The following is a 27714-nucleotide window of genomic DNA, read 5'->3' as shown; positions in this document are numbered from 1 at the left end:
CTTTACAGATTTCTCTCGTCATGTTCGACTCACTCCCAGCACTCCAGTATGAAGTCAGCCACCATCTCATTGTTTTTGCCTCTGTTCAATACTGATTTCTTTCCTTTGAGTCACTGCCACTCATTGTCTACATCAGAGCTAAAGACTGGAAGTTTAGGACTATTACAGATCAATGACCAGGAGCAATGTCCACACGCCTTCCTCATCTGTAATTATGTGTCTGTTTAAACTTGTTTCCTTCATTTATTTTCTCATTACCACCTAGCAGTTAAGCATGGGTTCCACCTCATGTGGAAGTATGAATTGAGTATGTCTTGCTTTTCTAAGCTGGGGTCCCCAAGCTTTCCTTAGCATTCATAAAGAATGATGGCCTCAAGCTCCACCGTCCTTTAAATTAGCAAAGGGATCATCTTTCACAAGAGAGCTACACACAAGATCCTGATTCCTTTTTTTTTTTTTTTTTTGCTGGTAATGTTTCCCTGTGTTTGAGCTGAGCTGGAGCTCAGCTGAGTCTTGAGTAGTGATTCACATAAATATCAGTGTCTGTCTAATTTCCTGCATTTTTCTCTCTTTGATAATGCATCAAGACACATTTATTAAATACACATCATATACCTTCCAGGCCCTGCATTAGGTGTTCAGTTCAGTCGCTCAGTTGTGTCTGACACAAAGATGATAATAGTCATTGTATTTTATAATAAGATAGTAAATAGCCATATTTGTTGAGCACATACTGTGTGCCAGACAGTGCCAAATACTTTATGTGAATTATTTCATTCGATCTGCCCTTCCCTATCATGCTCATTTTACAGATGAGAAAATACAGGCTTAGAGACTTCCCTGGTGGCTCAGACAGTAAAGCATCTGCCTACAATGCAGGAGACCCAAGTGCAGTCCCTGGGTTGGGAAGATCTCCTGGAGAAGGAAATGGCAACCCACTCCAGTATTCTTGCCTGGAAAATCCCATGGACAGAGGAGCCTGGTAGGCTACAGTCCATGGGGTTGGAAAGAGTCGGACACGACTGAAGCGACTAAGCATGGACGCATGAAGAGGGAGTTTAAAAGGTCTGCCTAACCCCATGGAGCTGATCATTGACAGAACTGAGATTTGAACCAGAACACTGGACTGTAGGAGTTCTCTAAAAAATGGGTAAATTCCTTTTCTCTCCATGGCTCAGCACTCAGAGTGTGTCCTGTACGGTGGCTGTATTGAGTCTTGTCTACAACTGGTTGTCTTTCCGATGGTATGTCACCTGGAGCTGCCGTAGACCAAGGCTGACTACCATAGATGTCAGCCAACCCCTCCTTCAAACGTTCGTTACTGAGTGTTACTCACTTAGGAAGAAGTTGTCTTGAAAAGCAAATGTTTCTCCTTTCCAAGTGCTTTTCACATCTTTTCACCAGCAGCTTGAGTGACTAGAGGCTCCTCCTTAACCGGATGCAGTTGTACTGAGCCTTGAACCTGAGCCATGGGAGAAATGAGACAAAGGACCCTCTGCCTTTCTTTGTCTTTCATGCCTTCATTGTGTCTGAAGAGTCAGATGCTCTTCAGTTTGGGTTTCTCTCATGTTTCCATGTCATTAGTCATGAGCTATGCCTTTCTGATATGTTCTTCTTAGTGTTTCCCTTGGGAAATGCCTGGAGCCAGTTTATCCCAGAACTGGTGGTGACTTGGGCAAAGTGGTGCCTGCCAGGTTTCTCCAGTGTAAAGTTACTATTTTTCCCTTTGAAATTAATAATTAATCTGTGGGGATTTACTTCAAGACTGTATAAATATTCTGTCTCCATTAAAGTTTCAACTAACAGTTTTAGTATCCACTGATGGCACTCACCAGAATAATGATAACTATGGTAGTTTTAAAATGGTGATTTATTTAAAAACCTTACTATTCTTTCGGCATTTCTTGGTTGACATTCTATTCTAAGCAAGAGTTTCCCCTGTTCCCCATTAAAAAAAAATTTTTTTTATCAGTATAGATTCATTGTTTCCTATTATTATTTATTTTGCTGTTCAAACTGTCCTAGATTTAGCCAGTGGGAGTCTCTGCAGGCTGACTTTTCTTTCCTTTCACGGTGTCTCATCACTTTTTGAGTACTTCCTTACTTTCTGGCCCAATTAGATATCCCAACTTCATTCATCCTTGTACTTTCCCTGCCCTAGCTCTGGAATCAGACATTTCTCCAAGAAGCCTCCCTGGTTCCATTTAGGAATGGAATTTGAAACCAAGATCTAGGCAGTTGTCCAAAATCTTGATGGCACAATGGAAAGCCCTCTTTGTGAACTCAGACCTGCTGCTCACATGGAAAACAGGCTCAGTGCTCCCCCTCCCTACCCTATCTACAGGGAATGGGTGTCAGGAGGGGGGCTGGTCTCTTTGCATTGGCTTTGTGTACTTCTTTCACCCACAGGAGACCTGCCAATCCCTGCCTTCAAATCCATACAATAGCAGGGCTAATCAGGAATGCCAAGGTCACTGGCAGGCAGGGGTGGGAAAGCATCTGGCTCATCCTCACCTGCACTCTTAGGGAAATACAGGGATCATCTTTGAGAGGAAGGCTTGCAGTATCTTTCCTTTTCTCTTTGAATGAAGGCCCTTATGAGTATAACCCTGGCCTTCTAAAGGGGAGTGACTAAGATGCTGCTGTCTTTACCCTGCTGGTGGCACAGTGGACCTCAACCATGGCTGATTGGCTGTCCCACCCCATGGTACTAGTTCAAGGGCCCTGTGCCCTCCCTCCCGCTCAGGCAACTGATCCCAGTGATGCACAGAAGCCTCTTTCCTGGCCGCCTATCTCCCAACCCCTGTCCCCAGCTTTGGCATGAATTCCCAGGACTTTCTCTGTCACCAGGAATTGTTCCATCTACAGAAAGGCAAGCACAGACAGCAGCAATACCCTCATTCCTCGAGTGAACGATCTGCACTTTTCTCCCTTCTGAGATGAAGCTCATCAGTTCTCCAAGTGAGCATGAGATTTAGGCTGTGGCCAGGACTGATCTTTGGGGCAGTGGAGGCTCCTTGACACTCTGGCACGGCCTCTGTGCATAGTTGAGGTTGGGCAAGAGATACACATTGTAAATTGTGGGTGGAGTAGATTTTAATGAACATGAAAACTATGACCTCGTTCTTGGTATTTGTCATTTTCCTTCCCAAATCTACCATGAAAAAAAAAAAAAAAGAACTTGATATCCAAACAGCTCAGAAGATACAAGGGTTGTATAAACTTGTTCCTTACCAGAACTCTGTCATCTTCTTCTTTTAAAAAATCAATGTCAGGGTATTTTAGAGTAAGATGAATCACCTCTTTTATATGTTATCTCCCTTCTGATGAAAAAAAAATTTTGAAAAAAGTAAACAACTTGAAAAAGCCCCCAGTTCCCCATTTCCCATTCTCTCTTCAGGTTAAGTGTCCGGTCTCTTATAATCCCAATAGAAGGGAAATATATTCAACGTGCATGTGATATTCTAGAGCTCATTTAAATCCATTATGTGTTTGAAATCCAGAAATATGTGGAAACACTTATACAAACTTTGGTAACAGAGCCTGTCCTGCACCCCTCTCAACAACATAGCTTTTCTTCTGCCAAGAAGAATTTTGGCAGTTTTTAAAAGGTTCACTCTATTAAAAATGTTATAGACCAAATGGTTTTCCGATTGTCTTGACTGGGGGCACTGACTCAAGCCATAAGAGGAAGGGTTGCAGAAGTCAGATGTCTCGTTTATTTACACACAGGATTGTTGCTAATAGTCAGACACTCCTCTAGAGAACAGTTTATGTGTACAGCTCGTAAAAAGGGAGTTAGACACTAAAGTAAAATAAGATAAAATTGTTTGTTTTAAACAAAGGCTGTTCAAAGTGAGGAGATGGGTCTCCAGTGCCCCTTGTGTGTTAGAATGTCGTATTTTCTGATTTATATGATTGTTGATGACATGGGTGTGCCTTGGGGCATCACAGAGAACTTTATTAAAAGCTGCACAACACCGGCTTTTCTCTTGTGGTCTATCTTTCTGACACGACACTCCTTTCATCTGGTTTTGTTTCCAAAATATGTGTATGCAAATATCCAGGGGGACACACCAAGGATATAATAGCCATTGACCAAATGTGATCCATACTTCTGCATTTGTTTTCTTTTCTCTCGACTCCAGAACAAGAAGCTCCTTTATGAGAAGATGAAGGGAGGACAGAGCCGCAAGCGGAGGGTAACGTCTGACTGGCTGTGAGGCTGGGGGATGCCTAGAGCTTTCTGAGTGGGGCAGTTGACAGGCTGTTACCCTTGGGCGGTAACAGAAAGTAGCAGAGTCCTTTCACGTACAGTCCTGCATGGGGGCGAGGCTGAACAGTGGTTCCTAGTGATAACTGTGCCTAGAAAGTCTGCCCTTGGTTTCTGTGATGTCTTCTCCAGGCTCTAGCATGTAATTTTTAGTGGCACACCAAGTTCTTTTTTAATCTTGTTATTTTGTATCGGAGTATAGCCATTACTGTATGATGTTGTGATAGTGTCAGGTAGACAGCAGAGGGACTCAGCCATACATATTCATGGATCCATTCTTCCCCAAACTCCACTCCCATACAGGCTGCCACATAACATTGAGCAGAGTTCCATGTGCCGTGCAGTAGGTCCTTGTTGGTTATTCATTTTAAATATAGCAGTGTGTACATGACCTTCCCAAACTCCCTAACTATCCCTTCCCCCTATCTCCTCCCCCATCCTTTCCCACTGGACAAGCTTAATTTTTTTTTTTAACTTTAAACTTATTTTGTATTGGAGTACAGGCATTACTATACAATGTTGTGATTGTTTCGGGTGGACAGCAAAGGGACTCAGCCATACATATACATGTATCCATTCTTCCCCAAACTCCCCTCCCATCTAGGCTGCCACTTAACACTGAGCAGAGTTCCCTGTGCTATACAGAAGGTCCTTTTTGGTTATTCATCTGGCACAGTAAGTTTTGTGGCAAATCCACCACCATCATTGCACGCACAAAAAGTCAGTTGCATCCCACCCGTGGGTGTACATAGGGATGTGGGGAGTACAGGAGTATATGTCCTTCCTCAAAGGATCTATAGGCCACTGGGGGAAACTGCCCACAAATCCATCCGCATCAGTTACATAAAAACTCGAACCAAGAAACAGGAAGTGTTGAACTGCCTGCTCCAGGCAATAATTTTGAAGAAATGTTGGGGCAAAAGATGACATGAACAAATCTCATTCCTTCTGCACACTGTTTTTTCTTGGTCCAGCCAGATTGATGTAAAAATACACTAGATCCATTTTATTTGTTTAATGACTGGAATTTGCAGGGCTGCCCAAGGTGCTGTTCACTTAGCCACTACAGTGATTCCTCTTGTAAAGCTGATGTCACTTGACTTTGGGCTTCCAGTGTATTTGATGGTGTTAAGACTGAACAAGTGGCTGGTGGTTGGTGCCTTTTTAGACAAAAGTGCCAGGCCACCTGCCATTTAAAAGCAAAATTTTGGCAGCACTGAACAGCATGTGGGATCTTAGTTCCCCCACCAGGCATTGAACCTGTGCCCCTCCCACAACCCGCTTCTGCCTACAACATCGGCAGCATGGAGTCTCAATCACTGGACCACCAGGGAAGTCCCACCTGCTTTTTTTTTTTTTTTAATCAGATTTTAAAAGCTAAAGTCTGCTTGTTCCATAATAAAATGCTGCCAGATAGTAACCATCTTAGTTAAAATATACAAACCAAATCATACACGCAAGGCCACTGACTATTTATTTAGAATAGGAAGTACCTGGATCCTGGCAAAATTGGGGAGTTTGGACAGTGGTCACTGTTGCCTTTCTGAATAGTTTTGCCAAATCTAGTCAGAATGCTTGAAGAGGTGTAGGTTTTCTGGACTCAGCATGAATTCCTCCGGCCCTCAAAATGGAAAGTTCCAAGCCCCTCTGATGCCTGACAAAATACAGAAGACCCATGGCCAGTTTTCTATTCAAGAAGCAAAGCTTTGCTTTGAAAACAGAAGTTCAGAGAGTTAATGGGGTTATTCAGAAATTTTTCTTGGATGATTACAGTTTCCAGTGGTAGATGGTGGCAGGGAAGGTCTGAAGGGTGTAATATGGTCTTGAGAGAACATCAAGAAATTACATTCCAGGAGTTCAGAATACACATAATTTACCAGTAAGATGGCTTGAATGTCTCCCCATGGTGCAATAAGGACATTTCCAAATAAGAACAGTGACCATACTGAAATGTGTCTTAGCATGAAGCTTTAGTTGTCTCTACTGCCTGGCTCACTATTCCTCCTGGCCTGCCTTGGTTAATGACTGCAGGTCATGATTTAGGTCATTTTGGTATGAGACCAGTGATGACCAAAACTCAGTTTGGCTAGGACACATGTTATAAAGGATTTTACTTTGGCTTCATCTTACTCCACATAGGAAAGGCTGAGAATTTATGAAAATAGGGTCGTTTTGACCCAGAGGTATCAAGTTCTTCCTATTCTCAGACATCTACAAAGATCCATGCTCATGCCATAAACCAGGGGCCTCTCAGGTCTGGAGGAGAAACAGAACTTACCTTCCCTGTCATCAGACCTCAGATTGTGTTCCCATCTTGATTGATGACTTTGACGGCTCCCTCCAGTATGCAAATCAATATGAAGAAATTATGGGCTTGCTATTGTGAAAAATTAGGGCTTTCTCCAGTGAAGCACAGCATCTGCTTTGGGTTTCCAGAGGTCTTCAGAGGCAGGGGTCCAATCCCAGTGGTTCTATCAGTTGTGAAATAGCAACTGTGTGACCTAGCCAGTCTCTCACCCAAGAGAGAAGGTAAATATCTAAGTGCCTTGAGTTCTTCAGAAGGTATTTAAAACCAAGTACCATCACTATTGGGCTTCCCTGGTGGCTCAGTGGTAAAGAATATGCCTGCTGATGCAGGAGACGAGGATTCGATCCCTGGGTCAGGAAGATCCCCTTAAGGAGGAAATGGCAACCCACTGCAGTATTCTTGCCTGGGATAATCCCATGAACAGAGGAGCCTAGCAGGCTACAGTCCATGGGGTCACCAAAAAGTCAGACACAACTGAGAAACTGAGCATGCACACACATCATCATTATTATTAACCTTGTATGTAGGAATCAGTACTCAGACATTTATCAAAGAAGTTCAAGTGATTGCTTGAACTTCCTTTTACTTCCTCATTAATTCAGTTCCTTTATTCCCTGCTTCATTTGTTGCAGCCTAGGTCTGGGCAGAAGGACTTGCTCTCATGACAGTCCCTTACCAGGACGGCTTCTCCCCAGAATTACAACAGAGCCTTGGGTGGTTTTATGTAGCCTTGTAAATGTGCTCAAATCCAGTTGAATTCCTAGTTGCTTCAAGAAGAAAAGGTCAATAAGTGACCTTTTAAATGGTAACAAATTTTTAATTCTTAGGAGGTATCTTGTTAATATTTGAGATCTGCTATTTATCTTAAAGAGTTTGTCAACCCTTTATTTCTGTATTTGATAAACATGACTGTCATGAAGGGATACATGTATACGTATGACTGAGTCCCTTTGCTCACCACATGAAACTATCACAACATTGTTAATCAGCTATATGTCAATATCAAATTTTTTTAAATGCTCAAAAATCATATTAAAGAACATAGCTCAGAAAAAATATTTTTAAATGAATATTTCATATCCTTTTAAATATGTTAGAAATTTCAGAATATATTTTTACTAAGAAAAAAAAATATTTGTAGTACTGAATGTACTTTTTCAGTCCATACGAGCTCCACCTAGCCAGAGATTCTGAAATGATTCTCTGGGTTAAGCCAGGCCATTCTAGTTGACAATTCCTAATATAAAAAAGTAGTTTTTTAAATATTTCAGAGATGCTTCCCAGCAAAGTACTGTTATTTGGTGACCTACCACTTTTCAGATCAATGAGAACATTGCATACTTTGTAATTCTCAGCTTGTTTGTGATGCATTTTTGCAGGATAAGTTGGGCCTTTCATCATTCATACTTTTACCTATCAGAATGTGGAAGTACATTTTTAAATACTAAACTCAGATTCCAGGCCTTCTGTTTAGGAGAATGTCTGCTCAAAAGTCATAGCAGACAATGTCCCATGGGCAAGAGAGACCCCCTGTGAAATGCCTCCATTCATCCATGGGGCCTAGAGGTGCCATGGGATTGCAGATACATTGTAACTACAGTTTCTTTCTTATATTTGTGTTTAGTTATTGGAAGACAACTTCAATAAACAAATACCTTTCAAAACTTGAATTTTTGTCTGCTTGCTAAATACTGTTGTAAAACTCCAATTCCCTGTTCAAATCCAAACCTCAAAAAATAGATATAAAATAAGGAATGGAAAAACGTTGACTCATTCAGAATACAAACAGATGAAAAAAATTTCAGACAGTGGAGTCTTGAGTCAAAAATAAAGGAGTTATGTAAATAAGTTCATTTGCACTCTTTTTTTTTTTTTATTCTACATGTAAGCGATATCGTGTGTCATTTGTCTTTATGTGTCTGACTTGCTTCACTCAGTATGACAATCTCTAGGTTTATCCATGTTGCTGCAAACTGCATTATTTTGTTCTTTTTTATAGCTAAATAATATTCAATTGTATATATGTACCACATCTTCTTTATCCATTCCTCTGTTGATGGATGTTTAGGTTGCTTCCATGTCCTGCTATTGTAAACAGTGCTGCAATGAACTTTGGAGTGCATGTATCTTTTCAAATTATTTCTCTGGGTATATGCCCAACAGTAGATTGCTGGATCATATGATAGTTCTATTTTTAGTTATTTTAAGGAACCTCCATACTGTTCTCCATAGTGGATGTACCAATGTACATTCCTATCAACAGTGTAGGAGGGTTCCTTTTTTTCCACACCCTCTCCAGCATTTAGTGTTTGTAGATTTTTGATGACCATTCTGACCGATGAGGTAATACCTCTGTAGTTTGGAATCACAGATGTAGAAAACAAACTTACAGTTACCAGGGAATAAGGGGGAGACAGAATAAATTGGGACTGACATATACACATTATGCTTCCCTGGTGGCTCAGCTGGTAAAGAATCCGCCTGCAGTGTGGGAGACCTGGGCTCAATACCTGGTTTGGGAAGATCCCCTGGAGAAGGGAATGGCTACCCACTCCAGTATTCTGGCCTGGAGAATTCCATGGATTGTATAGTCCATGGGGTCACAAAGAATTGGACACAACTGAGCAATTTTCACTATACACATTACTATATATAAAATAAGTAACTAGTAAGAAACTGCTATATAGCACAGGAAACTCCACTCACTACTCTGTAATGGCCTATGTGGGAAGAGAATCTTAAAAAAAAAAAAGAGTGGATATATGTATTTGCTGTACTCCTGAAGCTAAATTGTTAATCAGCTATACTACAATAAAAAAATTTTTAAGTAAAATATCACAATTGTATACATCCTAAAAAATAATAATAAATAAAGAAGCTTTCTGTATAATTTCCTTTCCTTCGGCTTTTGAATTTGACTGAGAGAAGGTGACCGTGATAGCTAGAGCCCTTGATGAGCCCTTTTTAAGTGGAATGCTGCTTTGGAAGAGTCAGTCACAGCAGCAGGTCATCTGTGACCACTCTTCCCGTTTGGTTACATTCTGTCCTCCTCTTTAGAACACTCTTCTTGTAAAATGGTTTAATTCAGTTTGTAGTCTCTCTTCTCTAAGGCCATGGGATAATAATTCTGTTTCATGTGAGGCTTTGTATCTAAGTTAATAGTGAGGGTTTATTAGCTGGTTCACTTCCAATCTTTATTCCAAAAAAGGGAGTGGGACCAAACTGCATCTGATAATGAGTTGTGTGAAAGACATAATTAGACACATCTGTCTTTCAGTGTCTCTGCCTACTGAGGTATTGATTAGTGCGCCGAAGTCATCAATTGGTAGGTGGTAGGCTCCACTGTTACCTAGTTAACCCAATAGGTGAGAAGGAGTTCTTGTTCACCTCTTCTGTGATATGTCTGTATCTGTTATTCACGTATGATTCTAAACCATATATATTTTTCAGAGTGTCAATCCATATCTACAAGGACAGAGACTGGACAATGTTGTTGCAAAGAAGTCAGTCCCCCACTTTTCAGATGAAGATAAGGACCCAGAGTAAAGTGAAGACGCAGTGTGGAATTCATGTGACCTGCTATACCTCCTTGGTACTGCTTCTGCCCATGTGTTGTTAGAGCCCCTGTGAAGGACAGCAAGTTTCTAATTTAGATAAGTATGGATGAAAAGCAAACGTATTTTGTTATTGTGTTGTCCTTCATGCCGATAGCTCTGCTTTCTGCTAAATTAGGATAAGAGCCTTTTTTCCCCTGTACTTGTGGATCTGCAATGAGCATTAAAATTGAAGTGTATGTGTCAACAACAATAAAAAGCAAATGAATGAAATGTCCTCTGATTTCTTGCAATTTAAAATGGTGTTTTGGGTGGCACTGTTTTGGCCAAGTCTATAAAAAGCTGGCATTTGATTTTTATTATGCAGTTCAGTCAGCCCTTATACACTGTTACACACCGGTAAAGGAAACAGTATCCAGGAGGAGGAGCCGACACATTTCACTTGGGTACATCTTAATAAATGTGCAAGCACAGGTATGTGAATTTTTTTTAATTTGAGGCTCTAAATTTTTAAAATTTAAAAAAAAATTAATTTTAAAAATTAAATTTAGAGCATTATATGAATGATTTCTTTGCTTACCAGGACAAAATCTCAAACATGATCTTATTTTAACAACAATGCTGCTACTACTGCTGCTAAGTCGCTTCAGTCGTTCCCAACTCTATGCAACCCCAGAGACGGCAGCCCACCAGGCTCCCCCGTCCCTGGGATTCTCCAGGCAAGAACACTGGAGTGGGTTGCCATTTCCTTCTCCAATGCAGGAAAGTGAAAAGTGAAAGTGAAGTCGCTCAAATACTGTGAAGTAAATATGGAGTCAGTATTATCATTCCCATTTTACAGATGGTGGGACTGAGACTCAGCTTCCATGAAAAGCTGAAAGTGGCACAGTCAACAAACAGGAACTCAGGTCAACAGACTCTGAGTTGTTTTATTTATTCAGCAGACTTTGGGTTTCCACCATGTGTCAGGCACAGAGCTGGGCTCTGGGGAGGGGGGCGGGCGGTGCACTGGGGACTCAGACTGACACCAGCAAGGTCCTCAGGCAGCAAGCATCCAATCTGTGAGCTCCAGGTAGGTCAGGCAGCTCCACACTACTTTTAAATATTGGAATGCAGATGCAGATGTGCTTTCCTGCATGTGTCTGAAGAGTCGTGCCGTCTTCTCTCAGCTGAGTCCTCCCAAGTCAGAAAATCAACTCAGAGAAAGGCTGGTGGGAATTAGTTCATTGGTGAGATTATTTTTGTGCTCTTTATACCTCCTCACCGTACAACTGTAAAGGAGATAATGGTTTCAGGCTTTGATATCATTGCCCTCAATTTCCTTTTCTATAGAAGAGAGATGACAGTGAGAAAGCACTCAGGGACAAAAATCATTCTTTTTAAAAAAATTTTTGATTGCACAACACAGCATGTGAGATCTTAGCTCCCTAATTAGGGATCGATCCTGGATCCCCTGCATCCGAAGCACAGAGTCTTAACCACTGGACCCCCAGGGAAGTCCTAGAATGATCATTTTTTCATTTTAATAAGTGAATGTGTGCTACGTGCTAAGTCGCTTTAGTCGTATGTGACCTTTTGTGACCGTATGGACTTTAGCCCACCAGGCTCCTCTGTCCATGGAATTCTCCAGGTAAGAATACTGGAGTAGGTTGCCATGCCCTCCTCCAGGGGACCTTCCCGACCCAGAGGTCAAACTCATGTCTCCTGCATTGGCAGGCAGGTTCTTTACCATTAGCACCACCTGGGAAGCTCTAATATTTTGATTGCTCAGTCGTGTCTGACTCTTTGTGATCCCATGGACTGTATGTAGCCTACCAGGCTCTTCCATCCATGGGATTTTCCAGGCAAGAGTACTGGAGTGGGTTGCCATTTCCTTCTCCAGAGGATCTTCCTGACCCAGGGATTGAACCCGGGTCTCCCACATTGTAAGCAGATGCTTTACCATCTGAGCCACCATGGAAGTCCTAAGCTCTAATAAGTGATTATTAAATCTAAATGTCAATGACTTGTGTAACAGAAATAGCTTGTCCATATTTAGTTAGCACCTGAGTCTGTTATTATCACTTATATGAATTAGGAGAGGTATTGGCACCTGCTTCAGAGTAGGAAGCATTTTTCCTAGAGGGTTTCAGCAGGCAATTTCTCCACAATCCATAGCATCATTTCAAAAGAATCATTAACACCTGATTTTAAAAGATAATTCATTCACATTCTAGAGATGTTTAGAGCTGGGAGGGTCTACCCTAGGTATTCTGTGTTTCATAAGCATTTTAATTACAATTTATACCAATCTCAGCTCTCTCAAAAAATAAAAGAGACCTTTTTTCCAGGATTGACCAGAAGGAAGGGAAGATGGCCAAAGACATATTCCGAGGTTAGGTGGAAGGAAGTATAAGCGAAGCAGGAGGAGGAGGTGGCTGTTTGACTCATTTGCCTTTCAATGCCTTTTTTTTTTTTTTTTTTTTTTTTGCCTTTCCCTGTTTCCTAGGCTCCCTTGTCAGCTGACATCTGGCTGGGTCTAACATGAGGTGGCTGAGGGCAGAGTAGAAGGTGAGAAAATGAAAGAAATCAAGGTAATTCATTTTTGTGTCCAGTAGTTGCGTCTTCTCTGAGGCTCCATGTCCTGCTAGATAAGCCTGGTCTCCCCGGGCACCAGTCATGTCACCTCTTCCCCTGGTCCCTGCAGCCTATGGAGGTCATGGCTTCTGTCATATTGTTAATCTCTGGTTTATTTCACCAACTCCTGTTTGGGTTCCTGGCCCTGCTATCACCTGTATAAACCATGTTCTATATTGAATTATTTCTGAAATCCTTAGGATAGTTTCTATTTTCCCAACTGGTCCCTGACTGATACACTCATCCACAGGGGAATCAAGAATGAAGTATTATGGAAAAAAAATTTAGAACAACTCCTGTGGGGAACAGACAGGAGAGTGTTTCTTGATCGTTCATGATTCACGTACGGATATCGTTAAAACCGCACATTCTGATACAATAGTTCCAGAAGAGCCTTCTATTTTGCATTTAAGCTCATAGGCAGTGCTGTCGCTGCTGGCCCTTGAACAACATCTTGAGTAGCACAGAAATAGGGAATTAGAAAAAGGTGAAAGTGTGTGAAACGCTCTGAGAGCCCAGTTTAGTAACTTACTCTGAATTTGTAAGGACCCTGCCAACATGGAGAAGGCAACGGCACCCCACTCCAGTACTCTTGCCTGGAAAATCCCATGGACGGAGGAGCCTGGTAGGCTGCAGTCCATGGGGTCGCTAAGAGTCGGACACGACTGAGCGACTTCACTTTCACTTTTCACTTTTCACTTTCATGCATTGGAGAAGGAATGACAACCCACTCCAATGTTCTTGCCTGGAGAATCCCAGGGACGGGGGAGCCTGGTGGGCTGTCGTCTATGAGGTCGCACAGAGTCGGACACGACTGAAGTGACTTAGCAGTAGCAGCAGCCAACATGGTTTAGCAACCTTATCCAGTCACTCTCAGCACCTTGAGGGGAAGAGCTGATAGGGTAGACATGAGAGTGAGCCCTCCTCAACTGACACATATACAACATTAAGGAGTCGAGATTCTAAGACACGAGGAAGAGCAACCCTGAGATGCCCCATTGTAGACATGAGGCTCTGTGAAGGGTCAGGTTGGCTCAACTGATCTGAGAAATGTCAAAAGAACTATGGAAATGATGTGACCCAAAATAAGCTTCAATAGATACAAAGGGGGATGAGAGAGAAAGGGAAAAGAGTTAGCAGCCTGGGAGAAGCTGAGTTTGGATTCTCTGCAAAGGAAAAATTTCAAGTAACAATGAATGACGTCTCTGTTGTGACAAGTACAGCAAGTAGAGTTGAGTGGAGCTGACGATCAATAGGCTTGAAGTAGAAGGTCAGGGGAACCAAAGACAGAATCAGTAATGCAAGAGGTAAAGTCTTATAGGGAAGGTCAAGGGAGCAAGGTTCTGTGCAAGGTCAAACTTGTACACAAGCTTGTAGATTGCAGGCTGAATCTGAGGTCTGATCAGAGAACCTCTGATACTCACTGGAATTATGCGCCTATGCATATCTGGAGGGGTGCTTTTCCTCTTATGAAGGAGTTCCAGATTCTCAAAGGGAGAATTGCCTTGAAAATTGCCTTGAAAAAGGCAAGAGGGTAGAGTAAAACTTATGGGGATTTCAAAAGGAAATGTCATGGCCAATAATCATCAATGCCCTCTGACCACCAGGTGAAAGATCAAAGAGTTAATTGCTAGTAGATCCATTAGGCCAGCAGCTCCTGAATCCACTGGTCAATCAGATCAAACAAGAGACAGATATTATGGGCCTCTAGACCCTAGTAACCTTAGAATTGCCATAAAATTAAAGTAGACCAATACAAAATAATACTGCACTTCCTCTGACACTTAAGAACTGTATCCTCGGATTCATTTTGATATTTGGCAAAACTAATACAGTTATGTAAAGTTTAAAAAAAAAAAAAAAAACTGTATCCTATTTAGCCACTCACCGGGAGCCCTTTGGGAGTCATCAAGCATGTATTTAAGAGGGAAAGATGCTCCATCAGAGCATCAGAACTGCAAGGGGCACCTGGTGGGCTACTGGGTTCCTCACCACTTTGCAGTCAACACCACTCTCCATCAACTGCAGTGTTCTATGTTCAATAATCATTCAAGCACACACCAGCAAGGTGGTCCAGAATCCCTTTTCTTAGGGCCCCTGCAAGCAACAGTTTAAGGACGCCAGGACACTCCATCTGCTGAAGTCAGGTGGGAAGAGATTATTGCATCCTTGTAGCCTCCTGTGCCATCTTGCTGCCACACAGCCTTGTTGGTAAAGCTTGGTCTTGCCTGATGCATAGACACTTGCCTGATGCATAGCTGGGTGGCTGATGTGGGGCTCCATGATTGGGATATGAAGTTAAAATTATCTCCATTCACCGTCACGGCTGCTTTCTAGAGCACAGTCTAGCTCTAAGAGCATGTAGAGCTGTTCCAACACCTGCCACCCTGTCATACTCTCCCCTGCCCTCTCACCAAAGGACCACACTAACACAGGGTAGGTCCAGCCACACCCTTTCCCAGGACACTTAGATACCCAAGAAGAGCCAGTGGCCCTTCTCCCTCTCACTTTAGTCTCTGCTGCAGATGGTATTCACACTCTGCCCCTAAACGCAGAAGAGGCTGGCATCTGAAGCATGTGTGTGTGACTCCTCGGGCTCTTTATGACAGTCTCTGCCTCCCTCACAGGACTCCTCTCTCAGCTCTCTTCTCCATGTTACCCCTAAAACTAAAACTATCACCAGACGGGGCTCCCCCATGCACTGCTGCCTCTGTCTCCTCTGCACTTTCATTGGGCACTTGGTTTATAGTCTCTGGGGAGGGCATTCCTGCACCTCCACGTGTGAGGATGGCTAAGATTCTCTCCAGGATTCTGTGATTCCATCCAAACATTTCAAGAGTTGGGGGTGAGCCAGGTGGGGAGACAGAAAGGATTTCTGAGCCCAAGGAACTCACCATGTAGAGGGGCTGGTAGAAGGACAGGAGTCATGGCAGAGTCTGTTTAGGTATAATGAGGACCCAGAAGAGGGGCAGCTGACCCAGACGGAAAGGGTCAGGAAAGGAAATCAGAAGGTCACACCCAAGCTGAGTCTCAAAAGAGTTTTTCAGGGCTTCCCTGGTGGTCCAGTGGTTAGGGATCCACCTGCCAATGCAGGGGACTCAGGTGTGATCCCTGGTGTGGGAAGATTCCACATGTCACGGGGCAACTAAGCTCGCAGGCCTCGGCTACTGAAGCCTGCACCCCTAGAGCCCATGCTCCACAACAAGAGAAGCTGCCACAAAAAAGTCCACTGCGACTGGAGAGGAGCCCCACTGTCCGCAGCTAGAGGAAGGCTGCATATGGCAGTGAAGACCCAGCACAGCCATAAATAAAGTAGAATGTTTTTTAAAGGAATATGTTTTTAATAAATTTTTTAAAAAGAGTTCTTCAAAATCAAGAAGGAGAATGGAAGGGAGAATGTTTCAGGCAAAGGAGTGTATGTTCAAAATTTCAGAGGAAATTGAGGCGACGGTGCTTGGGGGAGCCCCGTCTGGTGGTAGTGTTGGGGGTAACACGGAGAGAAGAGCTGAGAGAGGAGTCTGGTGAGGGAGGCAGAGACTGCCAAAGAGAGCCAGAGGGGTCACACGAGAAAGGATGGATTTTATCTTGAAGGGTGAAGAATCTCAAGAGGATTTCATCAGAGGTGGGAACATTATAATTTCTTGTTTTAAAAAAAATCACTGGCAGTAGTATATAGACCAGGCCAAAGGCTGTTCAAGTTTCTAATCTACACAAGAAAAAAAAATAGGACATGGTGGTAAGGGAGCTAAAAATACTGAAATGTCAAGGCAAATAGAAATTCCAGGTCTTGTGAGCCCTGGGAGAGATTTGTAAAGCTAGGTGGACTCAGGACTGGGTGAGTATTCTATCTCCACCTCATTATGTCAGAATAGTCGAGGCTCAGTCATAGGGAATATGAACTCCCACATATGGGGTAGATCTTCCTAGTAACTTTCACCTGGAAAGGTAGGAGGTCACAGCCATGTAGGAGGTCACTCTTTCCCCCAACATCAAGTAGTGTTGACTCTTTTACCACTCTTCCTAGGAGTGTGTCTCTGGGAGACCTCCACGTATTTCCATTCAGTCCCTGTAACCAGGCATAATAATAATGAGTTACTATGTATGCAAGCGTCTTTTAATTTCATGTACTTTGGCCACCTCATGCGAAGAGTTGATTCATTGGAAAAGACTCTGATGCTGGGAGGGATTGGGGGCAAGAGAAGGGGACGGCAGAGGATGAGATGGCTGGATGGCATCACTGACTAGATGGATGTGAGTCTGAGTGAACTCCGGGAGTTGGTGATGGACAGGGAGGCCTGGCGTGCTGCGATTCATGGGGTCGCAAAGAGTCGGACACAACTGAGCGACTGAACTGAACTGAACTGAACTGAACTATGTATGCAGAGCTGACAAAGGTCCATCTAGTCAAACCTATGGTTTTTCCAGTAGTCATGTATGGATGTGAGAGTTGGACCATAAAGAAATCTGAGCACTGAAGAATTGATGCTTTTGAACTGTGGTGTTGGAGAAGACTCTTGAGAGTCCCTTGGACTGCAAGGAGATCAAACCAGTCCATACTAAAGGAAATCATAAACAGTGCTGCGATGAACATTGGGGTACTCGTGTCTCTTTCCCTTCTGGTTTCCTCAGTATGTATGCCCAGCAGTGGGATTGCTGGATCATAAGGCAGGTCTATTTCCAGTTTTTTAAGGAATCTCCACACTGTTCTCCATAGTGGCTGGACTGTGTCCTGGACATAGCCAGGACATGGAAGCAACCTAGATGTCCATCAGCAGATGAATGGATAAGAAAGCTGTGGTACATATACACAATGGAGTATTATTCAGCCATTAAAAACAATACATTTGAATCAGTTCTAATGAGGTGGATGAAACTGGAGCCTATTATACAGAGTGAAGTAAGCCAGAAAGAAAAACACCAATATAGTATACTAACGCATATACATGGAATTTAGAAAGATGGTAACAATAACCCTGTGTACGAGACAGCAAAAGAGACACTGATGTATAGAACAGTCTTATGGACTCTGTGGGAGAGGGAGAGGGTGGGAAGATTTGGGAGAATGGCATTGAAACATGTAAAATATCATGTATGAGATGAGTTGCCAGTCCAGGTTTGATGCACGATACTGGATGCTTGGGGCTGGTGCACTGGGATGACCCAGAGGGATGGAATGGGGAGGGAGGAGGGAGGAGGGTTCAGGATGGGGAACACATGTACACCTGTTGCAGATTCATTTTGATATTTGGCAAAACTAATACAGTTATGTAAAGTTTAAAAATAAAATAAAATTAAAAAAAAATAAAGGAAATCAGTCCTGAATATTCGTTAGAAGGACTGATGCTGAAGCTGAAGCTCCAATACTTTGACCACCTGATGCAAAGAGCCAACTCACTGGAAAAAGACCCTGATGCTGGGAAAGATTAAAGGCAGAAGGAGAAGGGGACGACAGAGGATGAGATGGCTGGATGGCATCACCAACTCAATGGACATAAGTTTGGGCAAGCTCCAGGAGATGGTTGATGGACAAGGAAGCCTGGCATGCTGCAGTCCAAGGAGTCACAAGGAGTCAGACACAACTGAGCGACTGAACTGAACTATGTATGCAGAGCAGGTTTATGTATATGTGGATCATTTAATTCTCCCTTCTTACATTTTCTAGATGAATAATTAAGGCAGAGACATTACATAACTTAACCAAGACTCTGTGACTGTGGCAGAGCTGGAACTTTAATTTTGGTCTCTTGATCTCTGCAGTTAATACCCGTCTTTGTACCACACTCTAGCCAATACTGGAGAAGGCAATGGCACCCCACTCCAGTACTCTTGCCTAGAAAACCCCATGGATGGAGGAGCCTGGTGGGCTGCAGTCCATGGGGTCGCTAGAGTCGGACACGACTGAGCGACTTCACTTTCACTTTTCACTTTCATGCATTGGAGAAGGAAATGGCAACCCACTCCAGTGTTCTTGCCTGGAGAATCCCAGGGAAGCCTGGTGGGCTGCTGTCTATGGGGTCGCACAGAGTCGGACACGACTGAAGCGACTTAGCAGCAGCAGCAGCTAGCCAATACTTAGGTTTATGATGTGTCTGCCTCACTCAACTAGGTTATAAACTCTTTGAGGTCATGGACTGTGTCTCATTTTGCATTCTATCCTGGTACTTACATAGGGCCTGATAAACACAGTAAATGCTGAATGAATGACCATCGTGAAATGTTTTAAAGAAGCCATATGAGTTTGAATATCTTAGAGTATGTGTAAAGAAGGAAGAATGAGAGAATTCCCTGGCTGTCCAATGCTTAGGACTTGGAGCTTCCATTGCTGGGGCCCAGATTCAATCTTTGGTCTGGAAACTAAGATCCTGCAAGCTGCATGGTGCGGCCAGGGGGAAAAAAAGAAGATTACCATTATTACCCCTTACTTTATGTTGAGTTGACAGATTGACAATAAGTTGTGTATATGATTGTCAAGTTCTTTTAAATATCAGAAATAGAACCTCACCTTACTTTCCTGAATCATCATCCAGATATTGGCAGCTAAGGCATTCCAGCTACATATCTCCATTTGCTGTACTCAAACGATGGCCGTGCATGACTTAATCATCAAGGAAATAGACCAGACTAGGGAGCGGTCCTTGCTTACCATCAAGGCAGATCTCTGGGCAGCCTCAGCATTGGGTTACACTATGGCCTTTCATCTTTGGGTGTTCCTCTGACCAGGGGAATATCCAGTAGCCATGTGGGAAGCAAACAGGGCATATGTGAGTCTTTAACTATATTGTGCTATGGTAACTGCTTTGGGAATTAGAACAGTGAGACCTTGGGAAACATTGGCCAATCCATGGGAACTTGCTTAGTGCACAGAGGAGTCCCAAGGAGAAGTCAGAAGGGTGGGTGAGTTCCATCACCCCTCAAAAGCAACTCCCAGGACATTCATCAGGAGAACTATTGAAAGCCAGACCTACTTAAAGAAGTATCTATTTTGAGAAAGTAACATTTCCTGAAGCCACTTGAAGCCTCAGTTTTGTGAACAGCCTGAGTACAGCAGGATTCAGAATGCTCGTTCTTCACATTCATGACTTCCGTTTCTAAAGGATAAAAGAGTCTCTACCAGGACTCTGTGGCTGTCAAGCTGCTGTCCTCAGTTTGGTGACTTCATTGTAGATGAATCAGAAACAGATGGATCAAATTTCCTCCTAAAATACTCATGGGTTTGGCAATTGAAAGAAAATATGTAGAATATAGCAGATCTGGTGGGCTTCCCAGGTGGCGCTAGTGGTAAAGAACCCGCCTGCCAATGCTGGAGACACAAGAGACTCGGGTTCCATCCCTAGGTCAGGAAGACCCCCTGGAGGAGGGCATGGCAACCCACTCTAGTATTCTTGCTTGGAGAATCGCATGGACAGAGAAGCCTGGCAAGCTACAGTCCGGCCCAAAGGGTTGCAAAAAGTCGGACACCACAGAAGCGGCTTAGCAAGTAAGCAAGTATAGCAAATCTGGTAGTTCCCGGCCCTTTGAGAAAGCAGAAGCCACTGAAAATTGCCATAACTATTTAGAGGGGAAAATGGGTTGCTATTGGTTCAGAGGAAACCCCTGAAAAAACTAGCAAGAGCTTTGTGGCTGTCTTACCTTGGCTTCTGAGGTTTGTAAGCAAAGGTAAGGTGTTTGCAAAGATTCTACTAGGAACATGTCCTTGAATTTGGGTTCAGAAACCTTACTTGTGAATTGTAAAGAAAGAACGTTTTAGAAAAGAGGTGCAACAAGATGGGATGGAATATATAGATCTAAAAGTCCACTCTAAGAGACTGCATGTTCTATTGTTTGATGACTTTGATGTAGCAGTAGAACTTGTTGATAAGCTATTCCTCCCAACAGAAACCAAGTGTGTGTGTGTGTGTGTGTGTGTGTATATATATATGAAACAAAAAAATACTTGTAATCGCTCTTAGTGGAGGCATGGGCTTCCCTAGTGGCTCAGTCCATAAAGACTCCAGCTGAAGTGCAGGAAACCCGGGTTCAATCCCTGGATCAGGAAGATCCCCTGGAGAAGGAAATGGCAACGCACTGCAGTACTCTTGCTTGGGAAATCCCAGGCATAGAGGAGCCTGGCAGGCTACAGTCCATGGGGTCACAAGGGTTGGACATGAATTAGTGACTGAACCACCACCACCTTAGCAGAAGCAACTGAACACATGAGGAGTGAGAAAAAGACTAATAAAACTAGTTGGACAACTTCAATAAAACCACAAGCAGGCCATCATATAAATTGTTGTCTTTGGATGTCACTTTCCTTGGTCAGAACTCATCACAATGCCGTCCATTTATTCATTTATTCTTTCAGCAATCATTTCTCAAGGACCTAACCTAGGCATCAAATACTGAGCAATGCTCTAGGATTTGAGAACCTCAGAAAAGCTATGTAAGATGTAGACTCTTCCTTCATGTGCTGTAGATAAAAGCAAATAAAAAAATCTTTGGCTCTTTGTACATAATTATTCTGTATTGATCCCATACCATCAGCATAGTTAGGCAAAAAAAACTTTGTGATTAGATTTGCATTTGACCTTGGATTCTGCTACTAACAAATTGAGTGACCTTGAATGTTATTCTGTCTCTATGAATTTTAATTCTTTCATCTGTCAAGTGGGAAAGGTAATACTTAGTTCATCAAATTGATGTAAGGACAAATTCCCTGCACCACCACACCTGTATTCAACCTTGAGGTAGGTGCCAAATTCAGAATTAGTCAGATTACAGTGCACAAAACAAATTCTTTACTCTGGATATTTCCAGATGAAAGTGATTTAATGCAAAGAATTAGGTGCTTAGAAAATTATTTGAAGATGTGGAGGAGCAGGCAGGAAGCCACAGCTGGGCTTAACCAGTTCAAGGTCACCAGCATAACTGGAATCCAGATATCAGGAAGTGGTGACTGATGTCACTACCACCACCACCGTGCTATGACAGATGATGATACCCCCAAAGCCATTGTCTTGACACAAGTGTGCAGCTACTATCTCTCATAGCAGAAACAGCAGCAGAAAAATACTCTCCTCTTTCAAAGCGTATGGGAGTGCATCTATCCGATGTTTTATTTTCTTCCAGAATCCTGCTGGCCTCAGGTTAGCAAATGCAGTTTTTAGTTTTCCAGTCCTTCTGTGCAGGAAGGAACGTAGAAGGTGATAGAAGTAAATATTGTGCACCAGTTGACCATATCCAATGTTTCAGCTACTTAGCACAGTGTCGACAAAGAAGATCCTAAATGTTAATCATCATTACTAATAGATTTACAAATTTAAGCCAACATTCATAAGCTATTATTCTTAGAAGTGACCGTAGTCCATATCATATCTTCCTGCTCAACTCTATCAAGTAAATCATCAGGAAATCTCTCTTTTCCATCTAGGAGTGGTTGAAGCACAGGTCAGTTGAATGCTCTGTCAAAGGTCAAAGTAGAGCCCGTTGACCTGATCTCAGTTTAGCCATTATTTACCGTTTTATAGCTCCACAGGAGAAAGTATGGCCAAGTTGTAGACTGGAATTTCAGACTCCTTTTTAAATGATAATATTCATGTTGAGTAATTGCAGCAAAGGTGTAATCACACTCAAGCTTTATCATCGGCATTGACATAGGAACCATCTTCCCCTGCCCCATTTGTACATTGGCATGAATGAAGAAGGTGAAAATGGAGGTTTTTTCTTTTTTCTTTTTCACTATACTTTGCTCTTTTTTGATTGAGGTTTGGAATGGGCTGTTACCTAATTTATCCTCCGTGGCTTTTGGAAGTTTTCAGATTGGATGATGCTATTTTGGAGTGTCTGGTGGGGAATCATCATCATATCCAGGTGGCACCCATTATCCAAAGCGAGATTACTTTTCAACTCTGAATATTCATTGGAAGGACTGATGTTGAAGCTGAAGCTCCAATACTTTGGCCACCTGATGCGAAGAGCCGTCTCATTGGAAAAAGACCCTGATGCTGGGAAAGATTGAAGGCAGGAGAAGGTGACAACAGAGGACAAGATGGTTGGATGGTTTCACTGACTCAGTGGACATAAGTCTGAGCAAGCTCTGGGAGACGGTGAAGGACAGGGAAGCCTGGCATGCTGCAGTCCATGGGGTCACAAAGAGTCGGGCATGATCAAGCAACCAACAACAGCAACAACTTTTGAATTAGGCAACCATACCCCCAGAAAACTCTGAGAGAGTTTGGCATCAGAGAGAGAGTTATTTTTATTGTGACAGTAGATGAACTTAGAGAGTGAAAGGGCCAATGGAAAAGCAAGAAAGAGTATGGAGAGATGCCCCTACACACCCCCTCATAACCCAGAGAAAATTTTCCAAATCACTTCTTACATATGCCCTGACTGTTGATTCATCAAAGCTGTCTTCAATAGATTCACAACTCAAACCACATTGCAGTAGTTTTTTTAAATAAAGCAGAGAATTGAAAAAGTGAATAGAGTATTTCTTTTATTTTTACAAATGGATATGTTCAATACAAAACACTGTCAGCACCTAATACCATGCTTGTTAATATACTCAGATCAAGTGGGTACACATTCCCAAATGAAGTATGTATAATCAGATGCTCTTACATGCAGTTTGTCTTCTTCCTCCACATCATAAGAGGAAAGGGCTTTTTTTGGACAGATTTTGTCAACACTAAACAGTGTAACAGCTTTTTTCAAGACGCTAGAGTGCTTTCCTCCTGATTCATTGTGGATGTCTACACGAGTATTTCCTTTTAAGTTAAAGCATTTTACACATTCTTTCTCCTGAATCAATTTACATACTTTTCCCATCACTATTTTTAATAAGTAACTTTTCTTACTAAAAATGAATTTCCTTTTGTCCCAACCTTTCTGTGATGCTTGGAAGAAAAGAAACAGTTCATTTAAAGCACTCTTGTTTATGATGGAGGAAACCACAAACTTTTTGTGATGTTGACCCACTCACAGACAGAGAATCTGAACTTTAGAATATTTTGTGTTTGGAGAGAAGGCACACCAAGGAGAATGGGCTCATTTCAATTCAATATATTATAGGAAGGAAAAGATCAAGGAAGAGCTGGTCTTAAAACTGTCAAAATATGAAAATTTGATGGGAAGAAAGAAGGAAAACAGAGCAGTTGGAAATGTAAAGATAAAAGAGTTGGATCCAGACATGTAATTTCCCAGAAATGGAAACTGTACTGGCAATTTGGAAAGAGATAGCGAGAAACAATATGCATTAAACGTTGAGCATTTCTTACAGAAATGAACTTGGAAGGCTCTTAGAACACATGGCATGATGGTCTTATGATTCATCTACATATGGCCTTGTTCTTAGTGACTGAGAAAGGGAGAAATGAACTTTCATAAGGAATTAAACATAGAAGAAGAAGCTAAACGCTGTTTCAGAAAAAAGATTCTGGGAAGCCAGAATCACCATCAGGGTATTAACTAACTTGGCCTGTTAAATACTCCCAGGGATTGATCACATATGTAATGTCCTTTAGATGTGCCACATCCTTGTTATGTAGGTATCATTTCTTCTGTTTTCCTGATAGTCCAAGAGGTGACTTGTCTAAAGTTGTTTAGGCAGTTGCTGGTTGAGCTTAGGTGCAAATAGAATTCTTTCCTCTACACCAGTGATTTCCAAACCTGGTTACTTATGAGAATCATCTGAAGAGTGCTGTAAAAATACAGATTCTTAGGCTCTAGCCCAGGAAATTTTGATTTAGTATTCTAGAGCAAGCTCTGAGAATCAAAAAAAAGTTTAAGTCCCTCCAGTGACTCTGATGCCAAGTCCATTTGGGAAAACAATTGTGGGTATTGTTGTGGGTATTGTGGGTATAGTTACAACCAGAGATAGCGTGAGAACCAGTGACGATAAGAGATCAGGAGAGAGTGGGTGGAATGCAGGCACTCCACTGCTCTCTGTTGTTGTTATTGTTCAGTCACTCAGTTGTGTCCAACTCTTTGCAACCCCACGGACTGCAGCGTGCCAGGCTTCCCTGAACGGTGGGCAGAACTACACCTGACCACAGTCAGTCTTGCAAAATTCTACCAGATCTGAAAAACATGGCTTGGCATCACCTGAATTGATTTCTGAGACCCCAGACCTTTCTAACCAGCCTGCTGCTGCTGCTGCTAAATCGCTTCAGTCGTGTCCGACTCTGTGCGACCCCATAGACGGCAGCCCGCCAGGCTCCGTCCTGCCAAATGACAATCAGATACTCCTGTGGTTTGGAACTGAGCTTTCAGAAGCCACTACAACCATGATAAAATGCTGTCACTATACCCTGTCTCCTCAAGATGAATTAGGATGAGATATGCAAGCCTCCATCAATAAATAGTAAAGGAAAAGGCATCAGGAAATATGGATGCTCTGAAAGTGTAGTTTGACCCTGCTTCAAAGAAAAAGAGTAAAAAGTAAAATCAGTTGACAACATGCACATCATTCCTGGGCACGTACACATATGTTCCTTCTCTCATTTAATATCGCTTTCTTCTTTTGTGCCCTGTTTCATCAGGCTAAGAAAATGAAAATATCTGCTTACCGCACATCTTTAAGGTCTCCCCAAAGACAAGAGCAACAGTGCATTATTAATTTCTCACAAGACTTTACTGTGATATTTTAAATAGAGTGGATGCTATCCTATCTGGCAGGCAGTGAAACTTCCTTACTTCTCTGGGGTCTTTGGAATGTTGTTTCTTGATTGGTTTTACAAGGGGACAGGATGCAGTTGAAGTTCTCAGAGTGAGTCTGTGCCACTGGCTGGTCTTCAATGGGTGGGGCACACAGAGCGTAGAGATGTGCTCTCTGATTCCACTAAGAAATAACTAAGAATTGAGGTTCTACAGGAAGGCTCAGATCCAGGGCCATTCCATGCTCATTTGTCCAGCAAGTTCTAAGCAAAGCGCAAAAGCCAGGAAAACTGGAGATAGAGCAAGGCTTCTAATGCAAAGGAGAATGATAACAACTCTGCACTTTTATCTATTCATTTAACAAATGTCTGTGAGCATCTACTATATTCTAGGTACTCTGCTAGAGCCTGGGGAGACAGGGAACCAGGCAGAGATGATCCTTGCCCCCCAGAGCTTGTGGAGGAGACAGAGAAAAATGAGGTAAGTTAAACTGAATAATACGACTGGTAAGAACTAGGAAGAATGGGTCTTAGGCAAGGGAAGGACAACATCTAGTATGGGATTTAAGAAGCTGACTCCAGCAGCTGCATGTCCATGTCAGTGGAATTGAGGAGAGCAGTCAGTAGAGAGATCCCACATCCATCCAGATGAGAAATGACCGTGACCCAGACTGGGGTGCTGGCAGCAAAGAGATGGGGTGGACTTGAACTCAGCACCTGAATGGGCAACACCAGCATCTAGCTGAAGGATCAACACTTGTGCTTACTACTCCTGATACAGTTTCCACAGGTGATAGGATAAAATAGCAGACTAAAGCAATAAGATCTGGGGCAGTTTTGTTACCATTCAATTCAGCCTCCTTTATTTTAATTGAAATCTAGTTCAACAAACATTTACTGAGTGAGCATCTTCTTTGCTCAGGACACACAGTGACCTCAGGATGAAGGATGCAATGATGCCAGATCTCAAAGTCTACGTTCCATGGACAAAGATAAATCAAGTAGATGTACAACTAGAACAAAGTAACATATGCTCCTAGAATCACAGAAAATGCTCAAGGGTCTGAAAGGAAGCAACAATTTAAAAGAGGTGAGGGTGGGAAATTCTAAGTGGAAGGAGCAGCAGGAGCAAAAGCCTGAAAGTGGGGCTCTGGGAATATGCTTAGGGACCAGCCATGGTCCAGTTTGGCTGGAACATTGGATTTGCAGAAAGTGAGACTGAGAGTGTCCCCAGGGGTAGGAGCAACCACTTGTAGCTCCTTTCCCATCTTCCTCCAGCTGTATTTGTGCAACTCTATATCAAATGTTTTTATCAAAAGCAAACTCTAATTCATCTTCCTAGTGGCAAGATTCTTTTCCCCAGATTGACAGCACAGAGCTCACATAGCAATCATGACTATTAAAATAGACACTTAGAGAGACAAAGCCAAAGTTTAGGTACCAATTAAAGGAAGCTGTTGTTTGATCCCTTTGCTCCTTCTCCCTCTCCCTCCCACCCTTCCATCCTTTCAAGGAATATTGGAAACATAACAAGGGGCTCAGGCTAGTGTCCTGAGGTTTTGGCTAGGCAGGCTTTTTGAGGCTGCCCAGGTAGTGCAGCTGTTAAAGAATCTGCCTGCCAATGCAGGAGGTGCAAAAGATGTGGGTTCAATCCCTGGGTTGGGAAGATCCCCTGGAGTAGGAAATGGCAACACACTTCAGTATTCTTGCCTGGAAAACTCCATGGACAGAGGATCCTGGTGGGCTACAGTCCATAGGGTTGCAAAGAGTTGGACAAGACTGAGTGACTAAGCATGGTATTGAGAGGTGGCCACAGAGATTTGTCCAAGGAAAGTATACCCTAATCTGCCCATGAATGTTCATGGATCTCTCTGGCTAGCAGAGTAGCTGCTGCAGAAATCATTGTGATGTATTTCATAAAGTTTTTCTTCTATGGCTCTATGTAACAGTGACTAAGAGCCATGCTTGACAGTATTTATTTATTTTTATTGAAGTATATTTACAGTTACTATAAAATATTGACTGTATTCCTTGCATTGTACAATTATTGCTGTAGCTTATTTTATACCTAATAGTTTGTACCTCTTACTCTCCTGCCCCTATATTGGCCCTCCCCGCTTCCTTCTTCCCACCGATGTTAGTTGTTAGCTGCTCAGTCATGTCTGAGTCCTTGCAACCCCATAGACTGTAGCCCGCCAGGCTCCCCACTGGTAACCACTAGTTTATTTTCTATATCTGGAGTCTGCTTGTTTTTTGTTATATTCACCATTTTGTTGTCCATACATTACAGTCTTTAAGAGCCTGTGCCCAGACCTGCATTTCCCTACACCA

The 27714-nt window shown here is 42.6% G+C and overlaps 1 protein-coding gene across 1 annotated transcript in view; it reads left to right on the top strand.

Annotated features, from left to right (window-relative positions):
- SCG5 (secretogranin V) overlaps positions 1–10399 on the top strand; it is a 56875-nt gene extending 46476 nt beyond the window's left edge. Inside the window, exons 5-6 of the mRNA XM_055537286.1 lie at positions 4149–4202; positions 10032–10399. Of these exons, the coding sequence (XP_055393261.1) occupies positions 4149–4202; positions 10032–10127 (150 nt within the window). The 3' untranslated portion in view covers positions 10128–10399. The remainder of the gene's footprint in view (positions 1–4148; positions 4203–10031) is intronic.
- The last annotated feature ends 17315 nt before the right edge of the window (positions 10400–27714 follow it).

This window comes from Bubalus kerabau, chromosome 10, assembly GCF_029407905.1.
Source record: "Bubalus kerabau isolate K-KA32 ecotype Philippines breed swamp buffalo chromosome 10, PCC_UOA_SB_1v2, whole genome shotgun sequence".
In the NCBI taxonomy this organism is placed as follows: Eukaryota; Metazoa; Chordata; class Mammalia; order Artiodactyla; family Bovidae; genus Bubalus; species Bubalus kerabau.
The sequence above is the reverse complement of the archived record's forward strand: the minus strand, read 5'-3'. Positions and strand labels throughout refer to the sequence as shown.